This window comes from Salvelinus alpinus, chromosome 13 (genome assembly GCF_045679555.1).
Source record: "Salvelinus alpinus chromosome 13, SLU_Salpinus.1, whole genome shotgun sequence".
NCBI lineage: Eukaryota > Metazoa > Chordata > Actinopteri > Salmoniformes > Salmonidae > Salvelinus > Salvelinus alpinus.
In genome coordinates this window covers 34,337,419-34,362,989 of record NC_092098.1, presented here as the reverse complement: position 1 = coordinate 34,362,989, position 25,571 = coordinate 34,337,419, and the positions used below count along the sequence as shown (strand labels likewise).

General features: G+C 42.3%; 2 protein-coding genes across 2 annotated transcripts in view; one reads left to right on the top strand and one right to left on the bottom strand.

Annotated features, from left to right (window-relative positions):
- The window catches only part of ncapd3 (non-SMC condensin II complex, subunit D3), a 31,930-nt gene extending 23,275 nt beyond the window's left edge, over nt 1-8,655 (top strand). Inside the window, exons 29-35 of the mRNA XM_071339059.1 lie at nt 587-754; nt 1,139-1,260; nt 5,940-6,028; nt 6,147-6,194; nt 7,791-7,853; nt 7,949-8,003; nt 8,090-8,655. Coding sequence (XP_071195160.1) covers nt 587-754; nt 1,139-1,260; nt 5,940-6,028; nt 6,147-6,194; nt 7,791-7,853; nt 7,949-8,003; nt 8,090-8,162 — 618 coding nt within the window. The 3' untranslated portion in view covers nt 8,163-8,655. The remainder of the gene's footprint in view (nt 1-586; nt 755-1,138; nt 1,261-5,939; nt 6,029-6,146; nt 6,195-7,790; nt 7,854-7,948; nt 8,004-8,089) is intronic.
- LOC139537584 (junctional adhesion molecule 3B-like) overlaps nt 8,264-25,571 on the bottom strand; it is a 48,226-nt gene continuing 30,918 nt past the window's right edge. Inside the window, exons 2-9 of the mRNA XM_071339060.1 lie at nt 14,180-14,248; nt 13,917-14,030; nt 13,528-13,680; nt 12,591-12,793; nt 11,498-11,597; nt 10,824-10,953; nt 10,550-10,604; nt 8,264-10,473 (exon numbers count right to left, since the gene is read on the bottom strand). Of these exons, the coding sequence (XP_071195161.1) occupies nt 10,438-10,473; nt 10,550-10,604; nt 10,824-10,953; nt 11,498-11,597; nt 12,591-12,793; nt 13,528-13,680; nt 13,917-14,030; nt 14,180-14,248 (860 nt within the window). The 3' untranslated portion in view covers nt 8,264-10,437. The remainder of the gene's footprint in view (nt 10,474-10,549; nt 10,605-10,823; nt 10,954-11,497; nt 11,598-12,590; nt 12,794-13,527; nt 13,681-13,916; nt 14,031-14,179; nt 14,249-25,571) is intronic.

The window sequence follows — 25,571 nt, the reverse complement described above, 5'->3', positions numbered from 1 at the left end:
CGGATTTTCTGTCACATATGGAACCGCTCGCATTAAGTGCGCTGTTTAGACTGGTGTTTTTCCGCTAATTGCAGTTGCGTGTTCAATAATAGCTTTTCGACTTTAAGACAATAGGATTTCTATTGTTGCATCTAGATGAAAAACATCCTACCCTTGTATGTATGCATGCATAGTATTTCCTGTTGGTCACGTCATTTTACTGTTTGGAACAATTTTGTTGACTGGTTAATAAGGGTCTGTTAGTCCTCAGCCAAATTGACTAAAATGTGCATCCTTATGTGCAACGCAAAACACCTCGTGGAAATCTGTGTTAAAGAAGCCCACAGTAATTGGATCTTCTGTATTTGTCAAATTTATTTTGGGGGTGATATGAAGTTTCTGAGGTTTCCAAAAGCATATTGCACACAATGATTATTAAGGGTTAGACAGGGTGTCGGGACTGTTGTGCACATTGGCTGCGCTGTTGTCAATGGTTCGAATGAAACCCAATGTCTGTATGGACCTTGGGTTCTCAAGCTAGTCTGATCCTAGATCTGTTCCTAAGGCCAAATCCTTAGGGGATATAACACTTCTCCCTGCTGTCTAGCTGACCATGCAGGACTACCGCAGTGAGGTGAAGGAGTTCTTTGCAGCGGACGAGCAGCTGGCAGTAGAGCTGGAGTACAACCTGAAGATGTATGAGAAGGAGCAGGAGATGGAAGCCCAGATGGTCCACTGCTCCCTGGGAGGGGATGCTGCCTCTGGAGGCACGCCGGTGAGCACTAGGCCTAGTAATGGAGGGAGGTCTTGTCTTTTTTTTTTCTTTTTTTTTTTAGATAGGAGTACTTTCTTACAGCCATTACTCTTTGCTGCGAACAGCCTGAATAGCAATCCATCAGGAGCCCTGCTGGTAATGAAGGAATTGCCCCTTGATGCCTAACTTCCACTTAAGTCAATCTCACTTACATTGATGTCAGTAGGTGAAAATTCTATTTAAGTGGAAATTAATTAAAAAGGTTACTAAATCTGTCTGTAAAAGAGAGAATATGAAGAAATGCCTGACTCGATGTCAATTGTCTAAATGTCTACAGGCTACATATCCCATACATACTCTCATAATTGTCCTCCTCCACCATACCTCCCCCTCCCTGTCTCTCAGATCCTGGGCTCCCCTGCCCCTGCTTCTGCCCACAGGCTTCTCCAAACGGGCTTTGCCACGCCCCAGCCCGTCGGCCCCTGCCACCGAGGCCTGCTCACCCAAAGACTTGCCCAGTCAGACAGGTACAGCTCTTAGCTGCATATAAGCACAATGCTTTCATACCTACCTACTAGGATTTCTGTTAGGAAAATGTTTATTTATCGAGGATCGAACCCCAGGCTGTAGTGACGACGCAACACTGCGATGCAGTGCCTTAGACCGCTGTGCCACTCGGGAGGCGCGTTTGATTATGTTTTTGATGGAATGTTGGGAGTGCTGCAGAGATGCGTCCCTCCAACAGCACCCTTGAGAGGCGCGCTGAGAATAGACAAGCTAAATATTTTGTGCCCCTGCCTTTAACAAAATAGGCACTGCTTATCTAAGGGCGGCATCAGAGCTCGCCTAAAAAGCCCATATGCCACTGGTTGAGGGAAATTGTCATTGTTTTTGTCAGAATTATGTGAGGTTTTATGTGTTGGCCAGTTCAGAAAAAGGCGCCGCCTAATCATGCCTAATGAGCGTGCCGGCCGTGATAAAGTCATTCTTTATAGGGGAAATACAAGCAGGATATTATATTGCGACAGTTGGAACTTAAAATGGCTCAACAGAATGAAACAAAACACTTGCGAACTGGTTTAAACCTTCACAGAAATGTTATAGGCTATATTGCAGCAATTACCAGGAAGTGCATACCATACCCAACGTATGACAATAATAGGCTAATGACATTTTATAAATAGGCCTACAATAATGATTAAACAAATTGTTATAAATACGAAAACATTTATAAAGTTCCAAATTTCAAGTCTACCAAAATAGCGAGTTGCACATTTGGCCACGCCAACGTTCTTCTCATCTTTGTGAAGAACTACAATATTAAAATGCCATATGGAGGACAGCTCTCTTTACTATAGGCATATACTACAGGGTTTCCGTTAGGAAAATGTGGAGCTGGACATTTTGACCAGCAACATTTTCAATTACCAGACATTTGATAAATGTACCTGATCCATATGCGTTGGGTGCTTAACCTGATTAGGGCATCCACGCACGGTGCAGATCACATTTAGAATATGGTAATTGATATTACTAGAACATGCAAGTCGAGGATGCAACGATGTGCGATCCTTTCCGAATTCTGTTGTGTGCTTTGAACATGTTATAACTGTCCACATTTACTTTTCCTCAGCCAACAAGACCAGTAACAAACAGCAAAATCACTAGCCTATGTCAATCTACTATAGTAGAAAAGTTTACGCTACCTATTTTATTGGTCAGCTTGTCGAGAAAGAAATGGCCTATTCCAAACAGACTCTGGGACATTTGTGAGACGATGGATCCCAAAGTCATACAGTGAGTAGGCCTAGGCTATATGAGTCTGATGCAACAGCTCAAAACGTTTAGTTGATGAACTATTTCTTCACATTATAAGCGCAGCAATGCGCACAATGCAGTAGGCTACGCGTGAATGTTCATTCCATTATGCAAAAGGACACTGCACATGCTAGCGGTTTCATGTGACCGATGAAATGATCTGTTAGAAATTTAGAAAGGGAGGAGATCTAATGGGCTACCTTGAAGCAAGGTAAGACATGTTTCATGTGTACTAAAACGTTCAGGTTTCAAACAATTAAGTATATGTTTTAAAAATGCATACTGCCTTCGGCTCATTGCAAAGGGGTGTGTGACGGCTGATAAAGCCTGCCTTCCGTTGCCGTTTGATGCCGTGTTCAAAACAACTGGGGACTCAGAAATCTCTGACTTCCAACTTCAGTGCGTTCAAGACTGGCGGGAAAAAACAAGCTCCGACTAGGAAAATTCGTTTTGAACGGTCATCCAACTCGAGCCTCTTTCTAGATCTCCGACCTGAAGATCACTGAAGTCATTATTTGACCTCGATTTTTCAGAGTTCACAGTTGTCTTGAAAGCACCACAAGATGCTGCAGCAGCAACTCTTGCACTGTCAGACAGATTTTCCACTCAAAGGCTCTATCTGTATGCGTGTGATAAATATGTATAATGAATATGCTGTACACGGGCCAATTTAATTCCACAAAATAATGCTAATTAACCTATAGACCGATAAGCATGACCAGTCAACAGGTATTTAAATAAATTAATGCGCTAAAAAGCATTATTTCTCAAAGGGATTTTTATCTTCTGGCCAATGTCCAGTGTCAATTTTATTTATCACTTTAAAAAAAAAAAAACGGACGAAAGACTGCTATTACTGCCTAACGCAAACCCTGGCATACTCTAACTTTAATTTTACTTCAATTAAAAAGGCCTCCATCTTTGCAATCACATCTTTGCAATCAACAGTAGCCCAAAGCTCCTCTCTCGCTCGTTCTCTCCTCACCAGTAGGGGCAGGCACGTAAGGCAGCACGCAACAGTCGGGGGTGCATGATTTATTTTGTTGGCCAAAAGCCAGCAATTACCGGCTGACGGAAATCCTGCTACTTACCTATACTGTACATACAGTGCATTCGGAAAGTATTCAGACCTCTTGACTTGTTCCATGTTTTGTAATGGTAGCCTTATTCTACATTGTATTAAATTACATTTTTCCCTCATCAATCTACATAATACCCCATAATGACAAAACGAAAACAGGTTTTACATTTTTTTGCAAATATGTTGGGGGGGAAAAAACACACCTTTTTATTTACGTAAGTATTCAGACCCTTTGCTATGAGCTCAGATGCATCCTGTTTCCATTGATCATCCTTGAGATGTTTCTACAACTTGATTGGAGTAAATTCAATTGATTGGACATGATTTGGAAAGGTGCACACCTGTCTATTTTAGGTCCAACAGTTGACAGTGCATGTCAGCGCAAAACCAAGCCATGAGGTCGAAGGAATTGTCCGTAGAGCTCCAAGACAGGATTGTGGCGAGGCACAGATCTGGGGAAGGGTAGCAAAAAAAAATCTGCAGCATTAAAGGTCCCCAAGAAAACAGTGGTCTCCATCATTTTTAAATGGAAGAAGTTTGGAACCACCAAGACGCTTCCCAGAGCTGGCCGCCCGGCCGAACTAAGCAATCAAGGGATAATGGCCTTGGTCAAGGAGGTGACCAGGAACCCGTTGGTCTCTCTGACAGAGCTCCAGAGTTCCTTTGTGAAGATGGGAGAATCTTCCAGAAAAACAACCATCTCTGAAGCACTCCACCAATCACTACCTTTATGGTAGTGGCCAGGCGAAAGCCACTCTTCAGTAAAAGACACATGACAGCCCAGTTGGAGTTTGCCAGAAGGCACCTAAAGGAATCTCAGAACATGAGAAACAAGATTTTCTGGTCTGATGAAACCAAGATTGAACTCTGTGGCCTGAATGCCAAGCATCACGTCTGGAGGAAACCTGGCAACATCCCATGGTAAAGCGTGGTCACAGCACCATGCTGTGTGGATTTGTTTCAGCGGCAGGGACTGGGAGACTAGTCAGTATCAAGGAAAAGATGAGTGGAGCAAAGTACAGAGATCCTTGATGAAAACCTGTTCCAGAGCTCTCAGGACCTCAGACTAGGGTGAAGGTTCACCTTCCAACAGGACCACGACTCTTAAGCACACAGCCAGGAATGGAGGAGTGGCTTCAGAACAAGTCTCTGAATGTCCTTGAGTGGCCCAGCCAGAGCCCGGACTTGAACCCAATCGAACATCTCTCGAGACCTTGAAATAGCTGTGCAGCGACGCTCCCTATCCAACCTGAGAGTGCGTGAGAGGATCTACGGAGAAGAATGGGAGGAACTCCCCAAATACAGGTGTGCCAAGATTGTAACGTCATACCCAAGAAGACTCAAGGCTGTAATCGCTGCCAAAGATGCTTAAACAAAGTACTGAGTAAAGGGTCTGAATACTTATGTAACTGTAATTTCAGTTTAATTTGAATAAATTAGCAACATTTCTAAACCAATTTCTTTTTTAAATATAAATATGTTGTATACTGTGTAGATTTCCTGGGGGGGCGGGGGCAATTTCATCCATTTTAGAACAAGGCTGTAACATAACAAAATGTGGAAAAGGTGAAGGTCTGAATACTTTCCGAATGCACTGTACCTACCTTAAGACTACTTATACTTGGTGTGAAAATATTACACCCATTTTACGTCACCTTGAATCCTCTCTACTACAAGGTGGAGAGTCGTATGTCTAGACACATTCCAGTCCCAGATTGAGCAATCTCAAAAGGCGCTATTAAATGCCTAATAATCTTAGGTCCAATGCAGCCTTTATATATATATATATATATATAATTTCTGGGTAACAATTTAAGTACATTACTGTGATTGTTTTCAATTAAAATGGTTGACAAATTGATTTTTAAAGAGCAATTTCTTAAGCAAGAATTTAGCTAGGAAGGGTCTAAGTGGGGAAGGGAAACATGAACTAGCTGTTATTGGCAGAGGTTTGGAACTCTCTTATTTGTTAATGAACTAAATTACTACCTGGTGATGTCACTAGGCAGGCTAAAACTCCATCCCACCATAACAGGCAGAAACTTCAGGCGGTTTCAAAATCATAAATTTCACAGTATTATTCCAGACTCCTAGTCTGGAAATGTATATAAAACACAGGAAATCATGTTTTTGACTGCACTGTGCCTTTTGATCTGGTATTAGAGGCATTACTCCCATTGTCACTTCAGCTACACCTACAACAACATTCTATTACAACCACCACTATGGGCACACCTTGCTGCTATGTGGAATGGGAGAGCGTAATTAAGCTTGTCTCTCTGACTGGGTGTTGTGCTCGAACACCAGGCGTCAGCCAGCGAAGCAGAGGAGCGGGCCACACAGGAGCTGGGTCATGGTGACCGGCGACAGAAACTTCACACCTCTGGATGGATCAGGTATGGCCGTCTTTCATGACCACACCGCTGACTAGATGGAAATAGCCAACTCCGACTTGGTGAGATGTGATTCCATTTGACAGATTTCTTTCCTTTTTCTTGTGTTCCACTATTACAGTGAAGCCGAAAGGAGGCGTCTGCGATCGAGCTATAAGCACCCCGCAGGGTAAGTTGGACAAACCCAGATCTGAATCCTCCTTCTCCTTCAGGAGTCAGACACCCTCCCGCATGCCAAGTGTATAGGCTGTGTGCATGTCCCAAGAGCAGCTAACATTGAATGAGGAGTATCATGTGGAACTGACTGGATCACACTGCTCTAGACATTCAATCTCTATATGCATTGATCATGCAGTGGTTACCATCCATTGTGCCCAATAATGCTGATGCTGCTAGATTTCCCTCATTGGAGATCTTTGTACATGGGGTCTTAAGAAACCTTGTGATTGGGGAAGGAGCCTTCTGAATAGGTACTGTCAACAATTTACTGACTCAATGAAAGCTTCTTCATGTAGAGCAAAAAGAGCTGCTGTTGGGCCACAAGTCGATGGCTGGCAGCCCCATGATAAACCCCAACAAAAAAAACGTTGTCCAGAGGTGGTCATTTCCCACTCACTGAAGTCATTCATCAATTGGCACTAACTGGCAAAGCTGGATGTTCTACCATCTTCTTAAAATCTGTTTTTAAAACTAACTCTAACCTTAACCATACTGCTAACCTTATGCCAAACCCTACACTTAACCCTAACCTTAAAAGGGAACTATACCACTTTTCAACCTCATTTTCATTGTCTCCAATGAAATACCAGTGTCAACTTATGTAAAATGTGATTTTTTGAAACACTATTAGATTGGCAGTGACGTGGGGAAAAATAAAATACCCTCCTTTGGGCTAGAAACCCGTTGCAGGTTTTGAAAAACATTGTTTTTTTAAAAACCTTTAAACTCCTGTGTCACAGGATAATTTTCTTACGACCTTAACTTTTTATTTATTTTTTACCACAGATCATTGAAATGCACTGTTTTCACACACTTTATGACCAAAGTATGCCAGCTAGTGAAGCGTGATTCTTCACTTTAGAGAACGCATTTCCACTGCTCTAGAGTCCAATGGCAGCGAGCTTTACACCACTTCAGCCGATGCTTGGTATTGCGCATGGTGATATTAGGCTTATGTGCGGCTGCTCGGCCATAGAAACCCCTTTCATGAAGCTCCCGACAAACAGTTCTTGTGCTGAAGTTGCTTCCAGGGGCAGATTGGAACTCGGTAGTGAGTGTTGCAACCGAGGACAGACGATTTTTACACGCTATGTGCATCAGCACTTGGCGGTCCCCTTCTGTAAGCTTGTGTGGCCTGCCACTTCGCGGCTGAGCCGTTGTTGCTCCTAGACATTTCCCCTTCATAATAACAGCACTTACAGTTGACCAGGGCAGAAATATGACGAACTGACTTGTTGGAAAGGTGGCATCCTATGACGGTGCCACGTTGAAAGTCATTGAGCTCTTCAGTAAGGCCATTCCACTGCCAATGTTTGTCTATGTAGATTGCATGACTGTGTGCTCGATTTTATACACCTGTCAGCAACGGGTGTTTGAAATGGCCGAATCCACATACTTTTTTGTGTATGTAGACACTGGTTTGGTGCTGAAGATGAGGTTGAAAAGTGGCGGAATTGCCGTTTAACCAAACTACTAACCTTATGCCTTAAATTAAATATCAAAAATCTAATTCCCCAACATAATATCCCTATTACATGTTACTCAGGTAACATAAATGAAGTTACATTCGGGGAAGGAGTCAGCGCCATCTTCAGTGACCGGAGAACAGGTATGCAACATTTGGACCTTTAGACAGGTGCCATTTGATCACAAGTGGACACTGATGATGTGTTTGGTCTGACTTTTTAGTTTTTTTCTTCATAGGTTCAAAGACTGGAGAAGAAGGACGTGTCCTTCAATTGATCTCACCTGATCAGCAGTAAGTACTTATTTTTTTTATCAAAGTAAGCTTTAAACCATATAATGGTCGGAAGGTTTCACCTAATTCATTTCTTGTGTTTTCAGAACTCCAGTGCCAAGGCAATGGAACGTGCAGTCCCCACTCAATCAAAAAAGAACAAGACAAATACATCAGTAGCTATTTATTTTTCATGTTCTCTTCTGTCTATACTGAACACACTTGATGTCCCATGTAAAATGTTCTTTATTTTTGTAAATGAAAATCCAGCACCCATGTCAGAATATTAGAAGTGAGTTTTATTAATCATTAACATACGGTTCAAGAATTCTCAGAGGATTTGTACCAGGCCTGAGATGGGTGTTACATTAGTTTGGTTCAGAAAAATCATGTTCTCAATCAAATAAGCGTGTGAACACTTGAAACGCTTGAACCTTCACATGATTTCAACGCCAACCTCAAGTATTGGAGAAATTCGAGGCAGATTATCAACACTGGATAGCTTGAACCTCATCAACCTTGGATTGGAGGAAAAGCGTGATTGGCAGTCAGTATTTGGCTTAGCTAGCCCCAACCATAGAACATGTATTGGAATCTCTTTCACTGTGTATTTAAAACTACATATTGCCGGTTTTGAAGAGGGCTGTTTAATAAAAAAATATCTTATTTTCAATGCCTTGGAAGTTGCCGGTGTTTTCTGGCCTTTATGGTAAATGTAGGCGGCATGCTTTTGTTTCTCCATCTATTTAATCTGTTAACAAACTTTGTGTATATTTTCTTCTATTTGTGTCTTTACTCTACCAAAAAGAATTCCCACTATTTAGGCACTATTGCATAATAAATCTCTATTTCTACTCCAATGGAAAAAAAGTGTAATCCTTTAAAACAATGCTAAAAGAAAATAATCTATTTACAAAACAAAGCAGATATGTAAAAATGATTTGGGTGGGAAAATGTTCCATTATTCTTGTCAATGTCATCATTCCTCTCAAACGCCGTTCGTGGAGTATTAAACATGCAATTCAGGTTTTTGTGCATTTTGCAGTATTGTGATTGAGAAATCGCTTTAAAATAAAATGTTAAAATGTGTTAGATGGCATGAAGCTGATCTACTGTTGTAATGGCAGAAGGCACTTAAGAGGAATGATCTTTATCAAAGTACAAATGAAAACCTTAAGTACCTGTTTTGTAAAAAATGTTTTGCATCTGCATTAATTGGTTTCTACTAGCTACAGGCAATTACTCTATCTTGTAATGTTTTGTAACTCTTGGATATAAATTCATTTGGGAAAACGTCAAATACAATGTCTTAGGTCGTTTACTTGAATTTGAAATTCTACGTTTTTTGCCTGGTGTAGAGAAGCTTGTTCAATGTAAAATGTCCTATGTGCAAACATTAGGCAGATCGTCTCTACCATGACCATGTATTTTTCAAACCATGGGAAGAGTTTCATATTGCCTCCTTGGGGACACACACACACATACAAACAGTTATCTATATACAATTTTTAGCCAACATAAACCCTGTATTACAAATACTCAATGTATTCCTGACATACAGCAACAACAAAAAATGACAATATATTCAATATATACAAGATAAACTCAAGCATAGAAGGACACTTAAAATCAAGGATATATGCAGCACTGATTGTGTACAGTATTTCCCAGCTTTTGGCTGGTACTCATTGAAGCCTTTTACTGTCCAAGACACTATCTACAAACATTTAACTTTCAATATTAACATGGAAATCCCAACAGAAATTAAAATATGTAAGACCGTTCTAGAACCAAACCTTTATGGTAAAACAAGTCATTTTGTGATTGTGTTTTTTTGGGGGGGTAGGAAAGGTGAAATTTTACAGCTGAATACTGAGTGGTTGAAACTTATTTTTCCCACAACCAAATAAAAAAGTATGCTAGTATTTTACAAATATTTAAAAAAGTAAACCTTTATCTATAGGCATTTCAAAATATATTCCATCAAAAATAGTCTGACAAATTTTGCTGGTAGAAAAAAAAGTTATATAAATGACAAAGGTTTGAAGCACATGTTTAAAGTAGAAATATGTCATGTTAGATTTACTTCAGAACTTAGCTAGATGTTTTTCCCCTCCTGGCAGAACATCTTACATAAATGCTTTTCCCCAGCAGATAGTGTTAAAAACCTTATTGAAACATGCTATAACTTTAACGTAAAAATCTCCATAATTTAGCAAAATAAGTTGTTTGGTGATAAAAAGGTCAACAAGCGGGTTTCAATACTTATCTGTGTCTGTAACGATGGTTAATAGTTCTATATAGATTTGTGAAAACTTGTCACCTTTGGCAAACTTGAATCGTTTCAGACGTGCAGAGAGCTCAAGGCACATACTGTGGCAGCTCACTGGTCATCTCACACACTTAGTGAGTTCAGTCCAAAGTATCACACCTTTCCCTTCCATGCCCTTCCTCTTCAGATGACAAATGAAGATTTGTGTCGGAAGTCGCCCTAGAATAAAAAGGGAAGAGCAAGTAAGAAAAAGTTGGACTGCCTAGTTTAAAATATCGTTTTTTTCTTTACGCACCTCGTCCTCTGTCCTGACGTAGTCCACTCCGTCTCCTTTCGCTGGGGCTTTGTAACTGTCAGACACAATGGAGACATGATCAGAAGACATTTATGGTGTTGCAAAAACAACACATTTCTAGTAAGAATTGTTCCATGCATGTTATAAAACCATTGGCTGTGAGTTGACCAGGTCAAGTTGTGAAGTCAAGGCTGTTCATAAGGTCTAAATAGGCAAATGTTAAACCTCAATGAGCCATGACCCATTGCCGCGCCGCTCAAGAAGTCTCACTCACTTGTTTCCTGTCTGTTTCTGGCTGACGAAGTAGCCTCGCTTGTACGCACAGCAGATGCCCACTGTTATACACAATAGCACCACCACCACCACCAGCACTCCCAGGATGATCCCGGCAATATTGATGTTATCTGGGGAGAAACAACAGGATGAATGAAGAATTTATGTTGAGGTATCTTCAACTGGCTCTTTATGAAGGAAATACCGGACTACGGGAATAACATGCTTCAACATGTAGGCTTGGGCGATATACTGTATACTGGGGTATTTCGAAATACCGACAGTATGATTTTCAATACTGTTTTTAACCCACTGCTTATAACTAAGTTAAGTATAACTATATGAAATCTAAGATGTGTCAAATAAATGATATCCAGCTCAGGGCTCCAGCTGTGCATTTGGTTTGCTAACTTGCTAGTGGCTAGATGTCAAGATCAAGCTTCTTGGTTACAGCAGAGACATTCAATCCCCTCCTGGATCAAGATCCCTGTTGACTAAATTGTTTTGTGCTTGTTTTTATTTATTTATGTCACCCCTTGTGTGTGCAAATTCTGTAATACCGTATACCCCAGTATGGTACAGAAACGGTATGATGATATGAAAATCTAGATACCGCCCAACCCTAGTGTGTTGTGTAACTTGTATACAACTGTGTCAGCTGTCAAACAGACTTACAGACTTCCATCGTCTGCGGTACACATTCTGAGTGACCCGCGTCGTTCTTTGCTCGGCAGAAGTACTCTCCTGAGTCGTCCTTTCTGACAGCACTGAATTTCTGCAGAGGAAAAACCAACAACAGTATAACCGGTGTCCTTTTGTTCTGGTGTATGTACAGATGCTGTAAAATATATTGGCACCCTTGGCACTTTACAATGGAGTGCAGTGTTCAGAATGTTCAGTTTTTTCTTTTAAAAATGGGTTGACTGGCTATTTTTAACCTGTGGGCACCTGCAAACTCACCACAGTTGAGAAATTACATAATAAATGCGAATCATTGCCTCTAACCAAATTAATTAGAATTTAGAAACATTTTGTCCATGCTATTTTTGGACTTTGTAGTGAAAATTTTCAATTTTAGTTTAGATTATTAGTTGTTTTGGTCCTATGCAGTTGTAAATCAAACAAATGCACATGTAAACACACAGTTTTTCAAATGTCAACTTATTTTCGAAGAAATAGTCAATCCTGCAAGGGTGCCAATATATTTTACTGCATGTGGTAAAGTGCAGGTTTATAACGAGGTCCAATTGGGATTACGTTGCAGGTGGAACTGTCACCAAAATTAGTTGCTTTGATGTTCAACAGATATCGCTTCAGTTTTCGTATGCTGTCTCCCATCACATTTGAACCCAGGCTAATGATGTCTTGTCCTCTAATTCTAGTCCTGTTGATAGTTAGTTGGCTTTTGGTTAGTTGGATACGAAACACTGATTTGGCAGTGTTAACTGGTGGTCTTCAAGTAAAAGAGGCCGGTGTAGCATGTAATAGGGTGTGACTCCCTGGAAGTATGTCAGTGACAGCCAGGCCAACCTTTAGAGGCTAGTGTGAAGGTTGAGTGGAGGGCCTGGGGGCGAGCCATTGACTGTGTCTGGCTGAGCAGGGGAGAGGGAGTTCAGGAATGTGCCAATGAGGACTGCAAATTCCCCTCATGCCTCAATCCCTGCGCACCATCAACTGTTTCCCCAAAATATCCGCACCTACCCCCACAGCCTCGCCCTGCCCTAGAGTCCCCTTCCCTCCCAGTCCTCACACAAAAACACACACTTACCAGGGTTCCAGTTTCGGCGTTGAGCGTGTAGGAGGAGTTGAAGAACTTGGGGCTGGTCTTGGGGTCATCGGGGATCTCCTCCTTGTTGCGGAACCACTGGTATTGAGACTTGGGGAAACCTTCGTCCTCCACGCAGCGCAGCTCCGCCGCCTTCCCCACGGGCACCGATTTGGGGACAGCACATTTCGGCACCACTGGCTTCACTGTGGACACAAACACATATTCAGCAGTGGCAACATTCAGCATCTGAACGTGTCAAATCAGCACAACCCATGATACACATTTGGTTATAGTTACTAGGCCAATGAATGACCTCTGAGAATGGGTACGCGTCTTTTGCCCTGTGCCAAACCCTGTCAACTAAACACACGGCACTTTCCATCTTTAGCGGTGCTATTTAGCGGGGATGCAGTTTCAGAGGTTTCCCCATATAGCCCAGAACACGCCTTTGCGGCAGGGACAGGCCAGTCACAACGCATCCTCATACGTGTGCCAAAGAGTTGGCCTGACCTACAAAAAAGTTTCAGCTTACAGCATTGAAAGTAGTAACCTCTAAGGCTGTTTGTAGGGACAATGAGTATGTTCATTGTGTTTTGTATGTTATGCTTCATAGCAACTTCCAAAAGCAACAAGGTTTAAGACTAAGAGCAAATATTTTGGCAGTGAAATTATGAGGTGCATTAAAGAATTGCATCGCAAATGACTTGGCAAACATGCAATTTCAGCTAGGTAGTGGCAATTCTTCCTTCCCCAAACATGCAATTTCAGTCATAGCCACAGGGTGATGCATCTTTGTGTTGGTGTAAAGTCTTACATTTGTTCTGGTTTCAATATTATACCACAGTTTACTTTCGTAATACAACTAATAATGTGATTATGGTGCAAAAAGCTAGTGGTGTGTTGGGTAGATGTGAGTTGAAGCGGCTGATATACCTACCTCTTACGACAAGGTTGATCAAAATCTCATCAAAGGTTTTCTGGTCAATTGGGGCGGTGACCTCGCAACGATAACTGGCTGAGTCTGATCTTGTGGCATTGGTTATCACTAATGTTGCAGGCTCTCTGATCCTTGCTCTGCCCTCCAAATCTCCTGCAGGAGAAAAAAAAACACACTAAGTTCCCGCTGATTTAATACAGACATAATTGATGAGTATAGAACAGAATGTCATTCCCTTATTAGTCAGATAACTGCTGTTTGTAAAGCAGGAATTGTTTGTTTCTGTAAGATGATCAGAATTTTTTATTTATTTTTGTCTCTTTGTGTCACTTTGATATTGATATTAGTGAAGATGACATTAAGACAAAGCACTCAGTTGAGTCCGTTACCTGAGATCTTCTTCTCAAAGTAGACATAACTGGGCTCCCCATCCTTAATTTTCTTCCATTCGATTCTGGGGTCGTTTGTGGAGATGGACTCTATCAAACAGGACAATTCGATAGCTACCAGACGAGAAGAGAGGAAATTAGATGCAAGGCTTTCAAAATGAAGAACCAAAGGATTGATGTTGTTTGGTGGTTCTGGTTCTTTAGTGTCAAGTCAAAGTCATGCACATCGGTGTATACATTACGAGATCTCTATTGGCTCTTACATTCAAACTCGTTGGCCCATGGCGCATCATTCGTTGTTCTCAGAATCACTGCCAACACGTTGAAATAACCTGCAAAACAGGAACGAGGAGGAAGAAACATAAGTCTCACAGTCACACGAACTTTGCCATTACACTGATGAACTCACAAACTATGTGCGATGTCCATTAGTGCCTGTTTGCCGGGCTATGGTTGGTGAGCTCGCTGTTACGCCCCCATTAGGGTTGTTTCTAACCAGTTAGCTCATCCAAAATTCCAGGAACTAAATTAACATCAATCCCCTCGCTCCCAATCTACCACCCCACCCAGACGCATTCTTCATTCTTCCCAGTGTACCATGGTCTGGATCTGTTACCTTCCATTTTTAGTCTGGCGGGGCGAACCGACGTGGACTTAAGGGGGGGCACAGTTTCTACGCACTGTGAGTAATTGTGCAGGGAGGCGCATGCCCTTCTCGGCACGAGCTCTCCCATGCCAGTGGCAGCCTAGCAGCCTGCCCGGCCCCTCTCTCTCCCTCTCTGGGCCTGACGCGAGTGCCCATGTGGCAGTAATGGGCCATGGGAGTGGGCACTGCTGAATCATCCCGACAGGCCATTCCTCCACACATGCATACCAACCCAGTCACACAACCATGAATAGTCTCCCTGAGACTCAGATGATGCTTAGGTTCAAGTAGCTGCTGGTCAGGGTCACAGAGGCTTGGTCAGTTGGCTTGAGTGAACTGCATGTCAGTGTGAATGAATGTCCTAAAAGGGATAGTTCACCCAAATTACAAATGGACATATTGGTTTCCTTAACCTGTAGGGCCAGGACGATACCAGTATCACAATATTTTTTCCATGGAAAAGAATGCAAACATGAAGCAGACCTTACTCTTTGGTCCGTTAAAAACCTCCTGTATGAATAATATTGTGTGCTATAGCTTGGAAAATAAATACATGTGACTCTGGATGACAACATAATGCTTGTTTTCAACATTAGGGCTGTTTTTCAAAAGAAGTTAAATCTGCTTCGGGTTTTGTTTCCTTGCCACGATACTAACGAGTATCGCGATACTGGTATTGTCCCGGCCCTAGTAAGCAGTCTATGGACAAGGTATGTCAGCAATCCATGCTTTGGTTTAGTTTCCCTGGCACTGTTTCCAAATGCTAATGTTTTAGCATTTGTGGCACAAATCCCATTCAGGACATGGTACCGATATTAGCATTTTTCACACATCATATTCAAATAATTTATAAGTGACTTTGTTGAGCTTTACAATCAATTTTAGATGCTTTCGGATGATTTGGACATGATGCGCCAAAAAATGCTAATATCGGTACCATGACTTGAATGGGACTTGTGCCACTAAACGGTGCTAGAGAAACTAAACCAAATCATTGATTGCTGTCATACCTTGTCCATAGACTGCTTACAGGGTAAGGAAACCAATGTGTAATCTGTGTGAACTATCCCTTTTTATTTCCTGCAGTGTGTGCCACTTCCCACTGCCAACCCCTAACTTTACTGTTCCACTCTATTAGATTGTTTCTCCTGGTGACGCACTTTGACTGAGGCCAGTGGCTACTTCACCTGACTGAAACCAATAACCAACTCCAACTCTGTGGCCGTTTTCATTAAGTGGTTACATCCAGGAACCTTACTGATCCAGTAACACGGCTTGGCGCCCCATTGCGTCCCAGCTCCCCATCCCTGTCTAAAGAAAGAGGCCTAAGTGCCCCTGTCCATTAAAAAGACAGGAGCACATTTAGAGCCTTTTACCGGCTGAGTTCACCGGGCCTCTGCTGACACAATGAATTAGCAAGACACCACACAGTTCTTTCACACAGTAAGGCGAGTCTGCGACCTGAAGAGACAAGTCTGTCTGAAAGCATAAGATTACGGATCCTTTGGTAGACCTTTCCCCAGGAAACTCTCCTTACACCCAGGCATTAGTAGGTGTATTTCCTGTCCCCCTCACCCTGGTCCTGCTAAGTCAATGTCAGTCTCATACCAGTTCCCTGCTAACTATCCAATGCACGCATGGGTGTGGGAGCTGTTTGGGGTCGCCCTCTAAAGCAGACTGGGTAAGCTGCTTACCCTAAGGTCTATGAGATCGTTACTAGACCACAGCTTGTTTACCTTATGTCGTCAGTTTAAACACCAAGCTATACATTGTCCCACGGGCTGAAAAAGGCGAATATTCACCCGCTTAACTTAATATAAGATTAAACATTTAATGAAATGTAAAGTTCAGGAGTGGGAGTGATGGAAAGGAAGGACTATAAGTAAGTCTTTAGTGTAGGCCTTCAAAGCTTTAATGTTCCCCCATTGCTAATGTTAATTGCTATGAATCTTTAATAGCAATATTTTGGGCTTTGTCTCTCGAGATGTGATCCATTTCATATAGTTCTAGTTAAACAAAGACAACACAAGTTAGGCCCTGAGAGTAAAAAGTTCTACATTTATATATGTATATACAGTGGCAAGAAAAACTATGTGACCCCTTTGGAATTACCTGGATTTCTGCATAAATTGGTCATCAAATTTGACCTGATCTTCATCTAAGTCACAACAATAGACACACATAGTGTGCTTAAACTTAATAACACACAAATTATTGTAATTTTCTTGTCTATATTGAATACATCATTTAAACATTCACACTGTAGGTTGGAAAAAGTATGTGAACCTCTAAGCGAATGACTTCTCCAAAAGCTAATTGGAGTCAGAAGTCAGCTAACCTGGAGTCCAATCAATGAGACGAGGTTGGAGATGTTGGTTAGAGCTGCCTTGCCCTATAAAAACACACATTTGAGTTTGCTATTCACAAGAAGCATTGCCTGATGTGAACCATGCCTCGATCAAAAGATATCTCAGAAGATTAAGAATGGTTGACTTGCATAAAGCTGGAAAGGGTTACAAAAGTATCTCTAAAAGCCTTGATGTTCATCAGTCCACGGTAAGACAAATTGTCTATAAATGTAGAAAGTTCAGCACTGTTGCTACTCTCCCTAGGAGTGGCCGTCCAACAAAGATGACTGCAAGAGCACGGTTCAGAATGCTCAATGTTAAGAAGAATCCTAGTGTCAGCTAAAGACTTATAGAAATCTCTGGAACATGCTAACATCTCTGTTGACGAGTCTACGATACGTAAAACACGAAACAAGAATGGTGTTCATGAGAGGACACCACGGAAGAAGCCACTGCTGTCCAAAAGAAAACGGCTGCATGTCTGAAGTTCGCAAAAGTGCACCTGGATGTTCCACAGCGCTACTGGCAAACTATTCTGTGGACAGATGAAACTACAGTTTAGTTGTTTGGAAGGAACACACAACATTATGTGTGGAGAAAAAAGGCACAGCACACCAACATCAAAACCTCATCCCAACTGTAAAGTCTGGTGGTGGGAGCATCATGGTTTGGGGCTGCTTTGCTGCCTCGCCCTGGACAGCTTGCTATCATCAACAGAAAAATGAATTCCCAAGTTTATCAATACATTTTGCAGGAGAATGTTAGGCTATCTGACCGCCAATTTAAGCTCAACAGGAGAACGACCCAAAACACAGAAGTAAATCAACAACAGAATGGCTTCAACAGAAGAAAATATGTCTTCTGGAGTGGCCCAGTCAGAGTCCTGACCTCAACCCGATTGAGATGCTGTGGCATGACCTCCAGAGAGTACTTCACACCAGACATCCCAAGAATATTGCTGAACTGAAACAGTTTTGTAAAGAGGAATGGTCCAAAATTCCTCCTGACATTTGTGCAGGTCTGATCCGCAACTACAGAAAACGCTTGGTTGAGGTTATTGCTGCCAAAGGAGGGTCAACCAGTTATTAAATCCAAGGGTTCACATACTTTTTCCACCCTGCATTGTGAATGTTTACACAGTGTGTTCAGTAAAGACATGAAAACGTATAATTGTTTGTGTGTTATTAGTTTAAGCAGACTGTGTTTGTCTATTGTTGTGACCTAGATGAAGATCAGATCACATTTTATGACCAATTTATGCAGAAATCCAGTTATTTCCAAATGGTTCACATACTTTTTCTTGACACTATATAAACTCAGAAGAAGAAAAAAATGTCCCTTTTTCAGGACCCTGTCTTTCAAAGATAATTCGTAAAAATCATTTTAAAGGGTTTAAACACTGTTTCCCATGCTTGTTCAATGAACATGCACCTGTGGAACGGTCGTTAAGACACTAACAGCTTACAGACGGTAGGCAATTAAGGTCACAGTTATGAAAACTTAGGACACTAAAGAGGCCTTTCTACTGACTCTGAAAAACACCAAAAAGAAAGATGCCCAGGGTCCCTGCTCATCTGCGTGAACGTACCTTAGGCATGCTGCAAGGAGGCATGAGGACTGCAGATGTGGCCAGGGCAATAAATTGCAATGTCCATACTGTGAGATGCCTAAGACAGCGCTACAGGGAGACAGGACGGACAGCTGATCGTCCTTGCAGTGGCAGACCACGTGTAACAACACCTGCACAGGATCGGTACATCCGAACATCACACACAAATTAGCTACTGTATTTGTAAACTGAAACATCAAATAGTTTTGTCAAAGCCTGCAAGTCATTCACATATTCCACAACATCGAGAGCCTAGTTGAAAGTGTTCAGGCGGAAGTAATAGAATAGCTCCACGTAGAAAAAAACGTATTTGCTTGTTTGGTAACTCGCTAATGCCTCTGACAAGCCCTTGCAGCCATGGTTATGTGGCAAACTGTACTTTTGAAATGTCAAGTCCTTCTTGATTGGAATAGTCACAGAGGGAGAGATTCTCAACTGAGAAAATCTATTCTATAGTAGAATTGGTGCAGAATAAAGATGAATATCAATCACCACTTTCCTCATATTTCTAGCTATATGCAATCTTATTTGCACAACTGCAGACATTTCTTCCCCCCTCAGAGTTCAATTATGCATGTATGTAGGAGTGTATGTTAATGAGAGAATTATATAGGCCACGTATCTCATGGTACATGATAAAATAAAACAAAAACCTGTTGATTGTGTGCTCATTAAAACAAAGCCACATAAGCTTACCTAAATATATCACTTAGCACAATAGTATTTTGTCTTTGATTTCACCAAACAGCTTTCTTTTTGTTTTGACCAGCTAATGGACTAGCTTAGGCAAGCCCCTGTTCCATCTTCCTTGTTAACTCAGATAGTATTAGGTGCTGATTTGGTGCTTAAGTGAGCTTGATACTCCGATAAAAGGTTGTGAGGTTTGCCTTAGAAGCAGCTGTCCAGGAAAAAGTGTGCAAAAACCCCAGTCAAAATGAATAACTTTAAAGTCCCAACATCCAGACCACAATATTAAAGTCAAAACTCTCTTGGTGAGTCCCGATGTTTGGTAATTTACACACACAGTCTTGTCTGCAAGCAGGATGGCTGAATTCTTAATAATTTCCCAGGGTTGGCAGGTGAGGCTAGGTGAACAAAACAGAAATGGAGCAGATCCAGCAGGCCGGAACCTTGGTTGAACATACATCCTCTTAACAATTACATCCTCCTGAGCGTTTGCACGGCAACAGATGGAGCTTTCCTGATGGGGGCATTAGCTGAGAGGCGGCAGTGGCCAGGAAAGTGTTCGAGGACTAAGCAGCAATAAGGAAGTGATGACTGTGCACTGTGGGACAGGTGTCTCCCGTCTCTCTTCCCTTCCCCTGTCTGCCTCATCCTGACCTATGACCCCTCTGTCATCCTGTCTGTTCTCTCTCTCTCTCTGCTCTCCCCTGGGAAAGATTCTAAGGTATTGACCGCTTCCCAGTGCCATGATGCATCCCCTAACACCTGCGTCTGAGAGGCTGCAGTAGTGTTTCCCACTGTCTTCATATACAGTAGATGGCCAGGTCTTTGCAGTGTGTGTGTGCCTGTGTGTGTAGTTTAAGCCCTCAAACCATGCAGGTGCTCCGTGACCTACATTACCCTGTCTTTCCATCTCTCTTTCTTGTCTTCCTGGCAGGGCACAGCTGTGTGCGATCTGGCAATCTGCATGGGAGTATTTTAATCTCCCTCGCCCTTCTCAAGAGGGACGGCTGGTTCTTCTTGGTAATCTTAGTGTAATGCCCTGATAAAACCCCAGGCTTTGCGATGCTGAATAAAACAATAGATGAGGGACTGGAGACAAAAGCTATCCCTTGGCTTCATTTAGAATTATACGCAGATGACATGGAGCGATGGAAATTGAACTGAGGACTAGAGAATGGATGCCTGCATGTGAATTGGCTCCTAGCTTTCTGTGGTGTTACTATTGGAAAAATCAACAAGATTTCCCTTTCTGCTAGTAAAAGAAAGTTATAGAGGAGTGTGACGTCATAAATGGAGGGGTTCATTAAGCTTCCCAGTGAAATCCCCAAAGTAACAATTCTGCCTAGCACCTCCGCGAGATACACCCACGTCCCTTTAAAACCCCAGACATCAAAGTACCTAGTTTTGCAAATTATCTGCTAGTTGCTGTTTTTCGAAGCTTTTTTCATGTAAGGCTACACCCCTTTGGAACACACACAAACACACACGTGATTAGGGATCACATGGGACTTGGTAAATGGGCAGAATCTGCTTTGACACATCTAGTCAGTGAACATTGAGCACATCCCGTTCATTCAGCAGCGCATGAAGCAGATAATATTCCTTGTTATTTTTTAACTGCTGCATTGATTTAATTCCCCCAAGAGGAGGACGGCTGTTTGTTCGCTGAGCAAGTGGTGCCCACGGAAAAATGCATTATCCTCAGTCAGCGCCAGCAAATTGGATGGGATGTGTTTTTGTGCTCTGCAACTTCCACTCCGTATGTGGATTGTGTTAAACTAGGCTCTATCCCAGTGCTAAGACATATACAGTCCAGTATAACACGCCGCAAGACTTAAGAACTCTTCTCCCTCCGCTGCCCTAAAGGCTCTGCAATGCTGCATGTTGGCCATGGTGTGTAGTGGGTCACACATTCTCCAATTCAACCACCCGGGTAACTGCCCTCCTGTACCTCCACAGTGTCTTGGCCTGGAGAGTTTTACTTGTAGCTGAGGGAGTCTATGTGAACACTTGGAATTCCTTCAAAGAGAGTAAATATTTATCTTTACAAGCAAAACTAGGTTACAGTTTTTGTCACCACATACTTGACCACAGAGTTTTCTTTGGTCGGTGCTGCAAGAAATTAACTGGCAGGCCCCTCATGAAATGTGCATGCTAAACCAGATTGTGGTTTCAGTTACGTTTATCCCAGAAAATCCAAATGCTTTCACAAGACTGTCAGACAGGATAGTTTTCAAAAAATATTTTTTTAAACGTCTCTGATACATTTTACCCTTGGGCGATGCCAATTCTCACTTAGCTTAGTTGCTAATGTCTATCTGGATGCAAAGCCAGACTAATGAATGAATGAATTGACATTTACATTCCATACAGCATAAGCTCTTTGCTAAGAAAAGATTTTGCACTGATTCCAAACAAATCATGCTCCAGTTTCCACAGTTTCTATACCTAAACATACAAATTCCTAGACTTTCTTCCCTTACCCCACCAGTAAACAGAAGCTCTGGTGGTGACCCACCTGTTTGTGTGAGCTGGGGAGAAAGTGGCTGAACTGACCTCAAGTCCTCTGTGAAAATAACAACCTCTAACAACAACAATAGGAGGGACTGGTTTTAGGGCTAAGCTCGCAGGCCAAGTGACCGCAGGTTGTGTGGTAACAGCTGTGGTCATCCGGCAGTGGCGGTCACTCTCGCCAGCTGACTTGTCCGGTCAACTTTCTTATCCCCCCTCACCCCTATTTTTACCCTTCCACCCACAGTTTAACATTATGGGATGGGAGGATACATAGTGGCGAGGGCACACTGAAGCCTCTTTACATAAGCACTGAAGATTACCACCATGTGCCTACTATTACCATACCAGAGGTCTTATGTTGAATTTTCATCTCTTTTCTTTGGCCTATCGAAAAGTGCCACTTCTGTTCTTATTGGATGACACTAATAACCTCTGGTTTCAATAAAACACTGAATCCATCTGTTTATCCACCAAGCTTGAGTTCTGACCAGATATTCTGAAATGAAAGGTTTGTCTGCTGTCACAGACAGTCACAGATATGAAACCCAAGGAGCAGTAACATCTGCGTAGGCGGCAATCAAATAAGTAACCCTAGGCAACTAAAACAATTTGACTATTGCAGTGATATGCTGTGATAGCACAATATGCTGTGATAGTGCCCTAAGATTCTCATATCTTTGTGCCTTATTATCCCGAATCACAGTTTGTCGCTAGACTTGCCTTGCCATTGCTGTTTTTCTCTCTCTTATCATAATTGCGTAATAGCTGAACAGTCTACAGATGGCACCGGCAGAAAGTCATTTTGTATCCAGAAGGCTGGTGTTGCTAGTGGATACCAGAGCTGGGAATTACGTCACATTGGCTGCATCTATATGATGATTGAAACAGTCTCTGGATGATTGTCAACTGTTGTGAAAGGATGACAGATCTGCTGAAAACGCGTACAAGCAATCAAATTCCAAGTTTGGAAATGTACAGGAGGAGCTTTGTAGTCTTCCCTCATTCCAGTGTGACTAAATATAGTGCAGTTCAAGCAAAGATAACGCAAGCCTCAAAGAAAATGCCTCAGATACTCCTTCAGCTGCCGAGCAAATGTCACCAGGCTTGATCTTAGAGAGGAGGGCTGAGCGTAGTGACAGTGCAAGAGAGCAGCAAACTTCAATTGTATGTCAAATATCATGCTATATCAAACGGTATAAAATCAAATCAAATGTATTTGTCACATACACATGGTTAGCAGATGTTAATGCGAGTGTAGCGAAATGCTTGTGTAAGAGACCTACTGCTGAGAAACTGCACTGTGTATGTGTCTAATGGTCCCTGATTAGAAGTTGTGGCTGGGTATCAGGAGTGAGCTCATTTGCATTCCATCTTTTCCAGGTCGACTCTGACACAGTTCAGTGTTACCGGGAAGGGCTCTTTGTGTATTCATTTATTCTTCATTTGTGTGGCTGCAATAGGCCCCGCTCTGTGATGCCTTCTATTCCAGGGCAGCCCCCTGTGCCTTTATGGCAGGGATGGAGCCCTCTTGATCTACACAGGTCAAAGACTAGGCCTGACTAGAACCACTGAGAGAGTGGAGGGGGTAGTAGGGGTGACGGTGTCACTGAATGCCTTGGAAGCTGTCACTTTATTTCAGCATTAACGTCTGCATCTGGTCCCCTCTCACTTTGTCCTCCAGCGGAGTAGTTACTAACTCACAAGACTGGTCCACGGAGTGGTGGATGGAACTTTCACTCTGCCAGCTTTGGACGGGATCTAATCTTGCTTAACTTTAGAATAAGATGTGTCAAGTACTCTAAAATGTGCTATTCAATTGAGTGCAAACATTTTCTGAATGGTCTTTGAGGAAAATATTGCCACCCACATTCGAGTCATGTGCCCTTTCCTGTTTCAGTATGACAATGCCCCCTTGCACAAAGCGATGTCCATACAGAAATGGTTTGTCGAGATCGGTGTGGAAGAACTTGACTGGCCTGTACAGACCCCTGACCTCAACCCCATCGAACATCTTTGGGATGAAATAGAACGCCTAATCGTGCAACATCAGTGCCCGACTTCACTAATGCTTGTGGCTGAATGGAAGCAATTCCCGGCAGCAATGTTCCAACATCCAGTGGAAAGCCTTCCCAGAAGAGTGGAGGCTGTTATAGCATCAAAGGTGGGACCAACTCCATATTAATGCCCATGATTTTGGAATGAAATGTTCGACGAGCAGGTGTCCACATACTTTTGGTGGTGTATCTTCACTCAACAGACCCTCTGTATACATAGACTTTACAGTTAGACATCACTCCTCACAATTTCAAGCATTTATTGTTACTTTTCTCCATAAACTATTCAGCTGAGCTAAACTCAAAAACACAGGCCTACATTTCCAGTATGTAGGCTATTGCCTGTGTTGTATTAAATGACAAGCATACTGTTTATATAACTGCCTCTTAGGTAATCTCTCCGTATTCGGTCTAAGTAAGCACCTACCTAATCATTTCCAAGGGCAACGTGAAATTCAGAGATCTCTGATAACATCAAATTAAACTTTTTTTGTCACATGCGCCGAATACAACATTTGTAGACCTTACCGTGAAATACTTACTTACAAGCCCTTAACCAATAGTGCAGTTAAAGAAAGAGTTAAGAAAATATTTACCAAATAAACACAAGTAAAAAATTATATAAGTAACACAATAAAATAACAATAACGAGGCTATATACAGGGGGTACCGGTACCGAATCAATATGCGGTGGTACAGGTTAGTCGAGGTAATTTGTACATCAATAAAACTACGAGAGGGTGATCTGATGACAGATAAAATAATCTAAGCTTGGAGCTGCTAATATAAATATTTATATCCAGGCACAATATTTACACAGGAAGAGTTATAAGTGGGTATGAAAGTGAGAGTGGAGAGGAGTGGTGTGCCAGTTCGACATGCTGCTGTGCATAAAGTGAAGCTGCCCTGCTATGGGTTGTGTTTAGCCAGTTTTTGAGTCAATTCTGTCATTTGAGCCGGTGTCAGTGCATGTTAGTGATGATGTAGTGGACAATCGGAGGCAGCAGGTCTGTGAGTTATTCCTCAGTTAGTAAGAATAGGTTAGCGTTTGAGAAGCCTTGCGGCTATTTATAGTGGCTGTCAACACCAGGCTGGGCCCCCACAGTTTGCTAATTGGTTGCAGGTAAGTGTAGCAGCACTACATCTCCTACCATTTCACAGGCAGCTGGGGAAGCCTTGGCCATCCTCCCTTAATAACATCAATTGGTGGCTCATTTTTCAACCCCAGACTGGCCCCAGTGTAAGATGCTGTAAACGCCTTCTGTCAAGGCAAATCGAGGCATAATGCAGAGGCGATGGTTACCCTGACATGGCACTCCAGTGCAAACAATATGACACGCCACACATTTCGGACGTCAAAATAAATTGGGGGGCTCTCTGAGACCGTGGTGGGGGCTTAAGAGATCCAGGGGCCTAATTCAGCTCAACACAGCGTTTTTGGGGCAGGGGACAGAGTCAATCCTATGCTCGTAGCGAAGCTCCTACCACGAAAATCTGTGTAACATCGGGTGCCAGAATTAGCTGCTCTCTGCACAGATGGCATTGGCTCTGCTCGCTGCAAATACCTCGCATTCTAGTCCAAGCAGACTGACCTCTTCCTTAATCCTAATTAGGAATGTAATTTCCACCCCAGCCTTACCAAGTGCAATTAAAATAAATGTCTTCGTGTTGTGTCGAGAAAGGGAAAATATGCTTTTGTGGGTTTTAATTGGTTTCTGTGTGAAATATTATGGTCAAGAGATAGGCAAGAATTGCTGATTGTGATGACATTTTGAAATATAAACTCAAGCAATCAGG